Source organism: Lagopus leucura, unplaced genomic scaffold (assembly GCF_019238085.1).
Source record: "Lagopus leucura isolate 7727_CA_CO unplaced genomic scaffold, USGS_WTPT01 34984-0_obj-0_obj, whole genome shotgun sequence".
Lineage (NCBI taxonomy): Eukaryota > Metazoa > Chordata > Aves > Galliformes > Phasianidae > Lagopus > Lagopus leucura.
This window is the reverse complement of record NW_024968552.1, coordinates 4,110-13,435: the sequence shown is the minus strand read 5'-3', so window position 1 is coordinate 13,435 and position 9,326 is coordinate 4,110. Positions and strand designations below refer to the sequence as shown.

The window sequence follows — 9,326 nt, the reverse complement described above, 5'->3', positions numbered from 1 at the left end:
CTTGCCTTGCCTTGCCTTGCCTTGCCTTGCCTTGCCTTGCCTTGCCTCCTCTCAACTCCCCTCCGCTCCCCTTCCCTTCCCTCCGCTGTGGCCTGATGTCCCCCTGTTACGGAAGGCTTACCAGCCCAAAAAAAGGGGAAGGGAGAAGGGGGAAGGTTGGGAGAAGGGAGCTGGGCCCATAAGAAACAGAACAGCGCCAACAATCTAAGGAGGAAACTTAATTTGATATCGGATTGCTAGATAACAGAATACAACACAATACAATAGGAATTGAGAGCAATTAAATAAAATGAGAGAGAGAGAGAGAGACACAGTGTCTGAAATCAAAGGCCCTACTCTGATTTGAAGGCTGAGGAGCTCTGGAGAGCCTGGAGTGCTGCAGGCTCTGCATCCTGTGCAGACAGCTAACGAGGCTGGACGGTTCTCACAAAACTGGGGCGCTTCTACAGTCTGCCTGCTTCGTGGACGCATGCGTGGCAGCTGAAATTAGAGCTGCTCTTGAAGCTCTTGCCACACTCGAGACACTTCAAGGATTCCTCTCCTTTGTGGACGCCCCGGTGGCGCTTCAACGCAGAAATGCTTTTGAAGCCCTTCCCACACTCGGAGCACTTAAAGGGCTTCACCCTCGTGTGGATGCGCTGGTGCATGGCGAGGTTGGAACTGGTTTTGAAGCCCTTGCCACACTCAGGGCACTGAAAGGGTCTCTCACTGGTGTGAACGCGCTGATGGTAGGTGAGGTAGGAATTCCTCCTGAAGCTCTTCCCACACTCAGAGCATTTGAAGGGTCTCTCTCCGGTGTGGATGCGCTGATGGTAGGTGAGGTAGGAACTCCTTTTGAAGCCCTTCCCACACTCGGAGCACTTAAAGGGTCTCACCCCCGTGTGGATGCGCTGGTGCACTCTGAGGTTGGAACCGCTCTTGAAGCTCTTGCCACACTCAGAGCATTTGAAGGGTCTCTCTGTGGTGTGAATGCGCCGATGGTAGGTGAGGTAGGAATTCCTTTTGAAGCTCTTCCCACACTCGGAGCATTTAAAGGGTCTCTCTCCGGTGTGGATGCGCCGGTGGAAAGTGAGCTGGGAATTCCTTCTGAAGCTCTTGCCACACTCGGAGCACTTAAAGGGTCTGTCTGCGATGTGGGTGCGCTGGTGCACCCTCAAGTCGAAACTGCTTTCGAAGCTCTCCCCGCATTCGAGACACTTCAAGGATTCCTCTCCTTTGTGGACGCCCCGGTGCTGCTTCAATTCAGAAATGCTTTTGAAGCCCTTCCCACACTCGGAGCACTTAAAGGGCTTCACCCCTGTGTGGATGCGCTGGTGCATGGCGAGGTTGGAACTGGTTTTGAAGCCCTTGCCACACTCAGGACACTTAAAGGGTCTCTCACCGGTGTGAACGCGCTGATGGTAGGTGAGGTGGGAGCTCCTTTTGAAGCTCTTCCCACACTCGGAGCACTCATAGGGTCTCTCTCCAGTGTGGATGCGCCGGTGCACAGCGAGCTGGGAACTCCCTTTGAAGCTCTTGCCGCACTCAGGACACTCGTAGGGCCTCTCTCCCGTGTGGATGCGCTGGTGCACCCTGAGGTTGGAACTGCTCTTGAAGCCCTTCCCACACTCTGAGCACTCACAGAGGTTCTCTCTCGCGTGGACTCTCTGGTGGAACTTCAGCTCGGAATGACTTTTGAAGCTCTTCCCACACTCGGAGCACTGGAAGGGCCTCTCTCCTGTGTGGACGCGTTGGTGCACTGTGAGCTGGAAAGTCCTTTGGAAGCTCTTCCCACACTCAGGGCACTGGAAGGGCCTCTCTCCTGTGTGGACGCGCCGGTGCTGGGTGAATTTGGATCTCCATCTGAAGCTCCTTCCACAATCAAAGCACTTGTACTGGCTCTTCCCAGAGCGCTTGCGCTGGCGGTTAACCAGGTTGGCACACCTTTTAAGGCTTTTCCTACGCAACACACGCAGATTCAGCTTCTTCTGGCCCGCTTCCTTGCTCCTCAGGTCTTCAGTCTGCTTTGGACCTGTGCTGAAATCCACAGGCTTCCTCGGCCTCTCTCCTGGATGCTTTCCCAGGGGCTTCTTGAAGCGCCCCGCTTGCTCCAGGCGCCCCTGGACATCCTTTCTGATCCTTCCCACGGAGCCGCGGCCTCTCCGCCTTTTGGCCACACCACTTTTCTGCAGACCCTTCTTTAGATTTGTGATCTCAGCTCCTGCTGGATGACAGAGGAAATAGAAAAGTACCACGCGGCACCCCTAACATTCCCCCACCAGAGAGGGCTTTTGCAGCCCTAACCTCCTCCTTCCCTCCACCACCTCACCTGGGCTGAGTTCTGACAGCGCCTCAGGGCTGCGCACATCTGGGATGCAGGGGTTGCCCCCTCTTTCAAGCAGGGAGATCACGGCAGGTTTGGGGGCTGGAAGTGGACCTTCAACGATAGAAACAGTGGAGGTGAGAGCGCTGCCACCCCTCTGGCACAGTCCTACAACTCCGCTCTGTGTTCCTCCACCATTGAAACCACAATTGTGCGAAACCTAACTGACGCCGGCCCATCACACGCTGCCTTCCACTGGAGCCCAGCATGACTCTGGCATCGCCAAAAACTATTTTTTTCGGAAATATTTCCTTTAAAATTGCCTTTGAAAGGATTTGATCATTTTCACCCCAGTTCCTCAATGCCAAAGGCATCAGAAAGCTTCATGGGAGCTGAACAGAAAACTTTCTAAAGGAGTAACTGGGGTCAGCACTGTTATGCTGCAGCTGGAGGCACAAGAGCTGTTTGCAGGGAGCTCATCCTCCCCCTCCGAGCTGATGTCTGCTTGCCAGCAGTGGCTCTGGGGCTTTTATCAGAATGCACTAATCCCTTCTGAAACTGCTGCTTCGGTTTCCTTTGCTCTTGTTATCAGCGTGTTGGTCAATAAGTAACTGCATGGTAGAATATGCCCTGCTTGCAGAGGGTGGCCGTACAGCCAGAGGTGCCCTAAGGAGGAGGAAAGGCAGCAGAGCCCTCACCCAGCGAGGCCAGGCACTGGTACGTCTCCAGCATCACGTCCCGGTACAGCGCTCGCTGCGCAGGGTCCAGCAGCGCCCACTCCTCCCTGCTGAAATGCACGGCCACCTCCGCAAAGCTCACGGGCTCCTGCAAGCAAAGAGGCTCCTTGCTGGGAGCAGCCAAGGCCCGGGGAAGCAGCTCAAACAGGACACAAACTCCAGCCCCAGCCCTTCTCCATCCCCAGCACACACACGCTGGCTGAGGCCACCTCCCTCCCCCCTGCATTCACGTCCCTCGCCCTTTGCCCTCTCCTGCCTGCTTCCCCAGCCCCTACCTGAGATGGCTGTGCTGAGGCCATCTGCTGCTCTCCTGCAGGCTGGGATGATCGCGGCTGGAAGGCAGGAGTTGAACTGGAGCCTGCAGGGAGAAGACAAACGGCAGGAGAGCTGTGAGGGAACGCAGCAGCCCCTGCCCAAGCCCAGCCCTCCCCAACCCATCTGCAGGGCACTTGCACAGGAAGACAATCAGCAACAGCACTGGTGAAACTCTGGCTGGAACAGATGAACCAGCACAAACTGGGGGGCTGAAAGAACGGAGAGCAGACACTGAGGCAACAAGTGAGGGGCGAATGCGCGTGTCACAGAGCGGACTGGATCCACCCACGTCCGTGACGGGGGCTTCATGGTGGTGGTTTAAAGCGTGGGTAGTGTTGTTTGTGAAATCAGCTATTCCGTTAGGGATGGAGCTGTTTGTGAAATTAGCCGTTCCTTCTGGGATGTCCAAATCCAAACCATACCACGTTGCATATGGGTAAAATATAGGCGTCTCCACCAGTGCCATCAGGTAGCCATACACGGATGCAATTCCACAGCACATAAATATGAGCTGGATTATTGGCCATTGCTTTTAATCCTTTACGCAGCGCCCCCACGATAACGAGTTCATCGCTGGTGCCTGCTAAAAAGGGGTTAATGAATTGCAGCTAACGAGAGGAGGGGAAAAAAAAGAAAAAAGGCCCTACCCAGACTGAGCAGTGCTCAAAGTTTACAAAGATCCCAGAATGCTGGCAGCACGCCTCATCTTTCAAGGTCAGGTTTTCCAGCACAGAAACCTGAGCTACTGATAATGCTCCGTAACGAAGCTCTCTAAGAGCTGAGAGAAGAAGAGATTTGTTCTAAAAGCTAAAAAGCAGCTCTGCCTGCATTCTCCACCAAAATCTGTCACGCCATTGACCAGATCAGTCGATGTCCATAACAGGGAGGCAACAGGCCTCTGCCCTCCCCCCCCCCACCCCAGTGCCACAAAAATGGGAAGGAAGGAAAGGAAGAAAAGAACAGCGGCAACAATCTATGGAGGAAAACTTATTTTACTATAATACCGGAATACAAGATAACAAAACACAATACAATCTAATTGAAATTGAGATGAATAAATCAGACAAGATGAGAGAGAGAGTTCCCGGGACCGAGTCAAACCTGAACAGCTTGGAACGGCCAGGAAAGCACCTCCAGCACCCACTGCAGGTCAGAAAGAGAGCGCCCCCCCCACCCGGCAGGGCCAGATCCCGTGACTGCTGTAATGTACAGGGATGGGAACCTGGGACTGGGGCAGTGACACTTTAATGCCCCGTACACTACATGATGTTTTGATGTGGAATACTGAAACCAAAAACAAAACAAAACAAAAAACAGAACCATGACAGTGCATCAGACCACAGACACAGCATGGCAAGGAGCCGGTCACCTTACCCCAAACGGATGGCAGCCCAAGTGCCCCTGCAGTTCTTGCACAGCAGCAGGCTGCACAGCAGGATCTCCCTTCGACCAGAGCTGCCTCCCAAGGTCCTGCACTGAGATCTCTTGCACCCTGACGTCAATCCCAGCCTCGCCGATGCTGATCTTCTGCAAGAGACGCGTGGTTACACTGAAGCTTTGAGAGCTTCTCTAGGGTTATTTCTTAGACTGGCATACGATCCCATAGACATCAGCCCTGATCAAGACCTGGCACAGCAGTGGATCCGTCTGCTGCAAAGGCTCCTTGCCTTTGTGCTTCTAGTTGAGAAAGCAAGGTCAACCCTGAGCCTCGTGACTGAACAGCAGGGCCGTCTGTAGGTGCGTGTTAACCCTGTGCAGCAAGTAACCGAGTGGATTCAGCCGTCTCCACTCCTGTCAAGGCGCTGTTAAATCACTACAGCGTATCTGTATTACATTAATAGAGTCCTGCATCCCCCTTAGGAGCACGCATTGTATTTGGAGCCACCCGTGACAACCATTAGGGGCCACACAAGGATGAAAGGCGAGAGGTGGTGCCTGCAAAATGCCACGTTTGGGAGTTGCAACACGAAGCAAAGGAGAACTGAAATAAACAGGAGCAGGGGACAGAAACTAAAGCAAAGGAAAATCAGTCTGAAGTATTACGGACAAATGTCTGAAAGCGGAGTGATTGATCCTGCAGAAAACCAAAGAAGCAAACAGAAAACATGAACCCTGGGCATTCCTAGGGGCGTTGTTCTTAATCAGCCTCCTGCCATTATTTTCAGCCTAATTGTAGCGTTGCAGACGCTGGCTAAGAGTGAAGGAAAGGAGAGCATTTCAGCTCCTGCACTGTCGGGGCCAGCAGAGAAAGGAAAGCGGCTTCCCAGCTCCCCTGTCTACCACCAGCAGAGGAGCAGCAGGGCCTGAGGTCAGAACAAAGGATGCCCAAAGGCTTTGGTCACTCCTGCCCCAGGAAAAAGATGATCTGTGAACGAACGGCGACAGCCACACATTCATGTTAATGCCAGATATCCTACGGACCACCTGGGAAAGCCTTTTTCATAAACATTCAAACACAAATGTTGGTGCCGACCCAATTCCATTCCGGGAAGCTGGGCGTGCAGTTCAGACAGCGAGGAGTTAAAGCTGAAATGGGACAAATCGTTGTGTACCAAATCTGGCTTCCGGACCAGAAACGCGCGCCAAACACTCCTCTGCAATTGTAAACCATCCTGAAAAGCACTCAGGTCTCAGTGACTGAAATGGACGGCCTTGGGGCCCGCTCCTCCGGTCCAAACACTGATCCCAGCCCCAGAGAAACAGGGAGACGACAGCGCGTCCTCTGCGCCCTTCTCCCCGAATCGAAATCCTCAGCTCCATCTCTGCTGCTGCGTGGGGTGGGAGCTGCGATGTTCCTGCTGTCACCCACCTGCCTCTATGGCACACAGACTGAGCTCCTTGACTCCACAAAGAAACGCTGTAATTAAAGATCCTTCCTCTGAACAGGCGGTGCAGCAGCAGCAGCAGCAGCAGCACGTCTGCTTATCATCTAAGCTAGCTGCAGGCCAAGAAACTGGAGAAATGGGAAAAAGGAATTGGTCCTGGCGGTAAAGCAAGCGGAGAAATACATCAGGGACAGCCTGTGCCGCCTTGGGGGGCTTTGAAGTGCCTGGAAACACCAGGGGGACGGGCTGCGAAGAACTGCTAGAAAATGGTAAAGAGAAAATCGCCAGGGACGTGCAGAAAAGCACCCAGCTCGTTGAGTCCCCAGCTCATTGCGCACCCAGCTCGTTGAGCACCCAGTTCTGTTGAGTCCCCAGCTCTGTTGAGTCCCCAGCTCACTGAGCACCCAGCTTTGTTGAGTCCCCAGCTCTGTTGAGTCCCCAGCTCACTGAGCACCCAGCTCTGCTGAGTCCCCAGCTCATTGAGTCCCCAGCTCTGTTGAATCCCCAGCTCATTGCGCACCCAGCTCGTTGAGCACCCAGTTCTGTTGAGTCCCCAGCTCTGTTGAGCACCCAGCTCATTGAGTCCCCAGCTCATTGAGTCCCCAGCTCTGTTGAGTCCCCAGCTCGTTGAGGAACGCTCTAAGCGCAGCCCCCAGCACCCGCACGCACCGAGCCTCAGCGCAGACCCAGCTGCCAGCAGCGCAGCCTGCCGGAGCACCGCCTCCACCGCCGGTATGGAAGCGGGCAGGGCGCGCAGCCCTCGGGGAAGGCAGCGTCGGGACGCTCCTCCGCTCCGCTCCTCCTGCAGACGGCAACGCCGTGCCCACGGTGGGTGACGCGCCGCGCCCCGCTCGTTCTCACCTGCTCTGCTGGGAAGAAGTCGGCCGTTCTCCTGGCAGCGGCACCGACGGCTCCGTCTGTGCGCAGAGCGGCCCGCAGCGCTGAGCGCCGTCACATCCCGGCAGCTGCAGCCTGGGAGGTGACAGCGCCGACGGCGCCGCTCGGAGCGACCTTCAGCGGGGGAGGGGAGGGGACAGGAGGGGAGCGTGGGGGACACGGAGCAGCGGAGCCCAGCAAAGGTCGAGCCCCGTCCCGTCGGAAGGCAGCCGTCCGTGGCCGTGACGGAAGAGGAGTTCCGGGCTCGGCTTGGGCTGCCTGGACCGGGCCGCCGGGCGGAGCGGAGCCGCCGCCGTGATGACGCGGGGCGGGGGGCGGCCGCAGGACGGGCTGCGCTGCGCTGCGCTGCGTGCCGCACTCCGGGGGGGCGGCCGTGGGCTCTGCGGCGAAGCCTCACGGCCGGAGCTTTCATTGCTCGTGAGATTTCCAGCCCGCAGTTCGTGTCTGGCACGAGCGGAGGCGATGTTTGCTGAGCCTGGGCGGAGACGAGATACACCCCCTTCCTTCGCTGCTGTAGTTTCAACTGAACGGTGTGGGCTACTTAACCAACAGCGTTGCTGATGATAGCAACGAAGGCGTGACGGATTTATCTGTTTTTGTGATGGCTTAACCCGTCAAGAACTGAAGTGATTTGGGAGTAAAAGTGGTGTAAATGTGGGAGGAAATGTGGAGCAACGTGAGTGTAAATATGGACTGAATGTGGGTTAAATTGGAAGTAAACGTGGAGTAAAGGGGGAGTAAATGTGGGAGAAAATATGGGGTGAATGTGGAGTGGATGTGATGTGGGAATAAACCTGGAGCAATGTGGGAGGAAATGTGGAGAAAATGTGGAGTAAATTGGAAGTAAACGTGGAAGACAATGTGGAGTAGATGTTGAGAACTGTGGGAGAAAATGTGGAGTAAATGTGGAGTGATGTAAATGTGGAGTAATTTGGGAGTAAGCCTGGAGTAAAATGGAGTAAATGTGGAGTTAAGTTGGAGTCAATGTGGAATAAATGTAGATTATTTTGGAAGTAAATATACAGTGCAGTGGGAGTAAAGGGGGAGTAAATCCGTATTAAAGTGGGTGTGAATGTGGAATGAACTTGGAGTAAAACTGGAGTAAGGGGGGTGTAAATGTGGAGCAAAGGGGACAGATCCAGGATGGGGGTGTGAATGGGGAGTGAAGTGGGAATAGGAGGAGTAAAGGGGGTGTAAATCTGGAATAAATCCGGAGTAAAGAGGGTGTAAATGTGGAGTAAAAGGAGTGGGTCTGTGATTGGGAGCGTAAGTGGGGGTGGGAGCTGGAATACACTGGGAGTAAATCCGGATTAGAGATGGAGTAAATCCGGAGTAAAGTGGTGTGAATGCGGAATGAAGTGAACCTGGAGTAAAACTGGAGCGAGGGGGGTGTAAATGTGGAGTAAAGGGGGTGGATCCAGGATGGGAAGTGAGTGGGGAGTGAAGGGGGGGTGGGAGGGGTAAAGGGGTGTAAATCCGGAGTAAAGTGGGCGTAAATCCGGATTAAGGAGCTGCGGGATTCGCGCCACATTAAAGAGGGGGAACCTCAATTGCTGGCGGAACCACCGCGCTCGATATCCGTTTCTCGAGCGGACCAACTTCCGGTCTAGAAGCCACTTCCGCCCTCATTTCTCCCATTGCGGTAAAGAGTAAGAAGGGCGCGGCCGGGACATAAGCCACGCCTTTCGTTTCCGGTTTCTGACGCACAGTGGTGACGTCATTTCTGCGCCGCTTCCGGCGCCGCCGCCATTCCTGTCTCCGGACCGGCCCGGCCCCACCGGAACCGCCCGCGGGGTCGGGCCCGGATCCGCCATGGCTGAGGACTACCGGGACCGGGAGAGGCGCTGAGGCGGTAACGGAGGCAGCGGGGGAACCGGGAGCGGAGGGAAGGAGGGACCGGAAGCATCACTGAGAAACGCTGGGATCCATTGAGAGCCATTGAGACCCATTGAGAGCCATAGGGACCCCTAGAAATCCCATAGAGAATCATAGGGACCAGTAGAGACCCCTAGAAATCCCACAGAGAATCATAGGGACCCGTAGGGAGCCATAAAAATCCCATAGAGAATCATAGGCAGCCATAGAGAGCCCTAGAAATCCCATAGAGAATCATGGGGACCCGTAGAGAATCATAGGGACCCATAGAGAGCCCTAGAAATCCCATAGAGAATCATGGGGACCCATAGAGACCCCTAGAAATCCTATAGAGAATCATAGGGGCCCATAGAGACCCCTAGAAATCCCATAGAG

At 54.9% G+C, this 9,326-nt stretch overlaps 1 protein-coding gene and 1 long non-coding RNA gene across 4 annotated transcripts in view; one reads left to right on the top strand and one right to left on the bottom strand.

The window, feature by feature from the left end:
* Positions 1 to 18: 18 nt before the first annotated feature.
* On the bottom strand, positions 19 to 4,816 carry LOC122193711 (zinc finger protein 883-like). Of its 3 annotated transcripts, none has more exons than XM_042894570.1 (6): positions 4,729 to 4,816; positions 3,777 to 3,934; positions 3,315 to 3,397; positions 3,001 to 3,127; positions 2,309 to 2,416; positions 19 to 2,203 (listed from the first exon to the last, which is right to left on the bottom strand). In XM_042894570.1, the coding sequence occupies exons 2-6, from the start codon at positions 3,784 to 3,786 to the stop codon at positions 444 to 446; spliced, it is 2,088 nt and encodes a 695-aa protein (XP_042750504.1). In that variant the 5' UTR covers positions 3,787 to 3,934; positions 4,729 to 4,816; the 3' UTR covers positions 19 to 443. The 3 variants fall into 3 exon arrangements, with proteins under 3 accessions (XP_042750504.1, XP_042750505.1, XP_042750506.1); XM_042894571.1 differs by having other exon boundaries at positions 19 to 2,200; XM_042894572.1 differs by lacking the exon at positions 3,001 to 3,127.
* A 3,966-nt stretch (positions 4,817 to 8,782) lies between these two features.
* LOC122193712 overlaps positions 8,783 to 9,326 on the top strand; it is a 4,612-nt gene continuing 4,068 nt past the window's right edge. The window contains exon 1 of the long non-coding RNA XR_006182958.1: positions 8,783 to 8,928. This is a non-coding gene — a long non-coding RNA (uncharacterized LOC122193712). The remainder of the gene's footprint in view (positions 8,929 to 9,326) is intronic.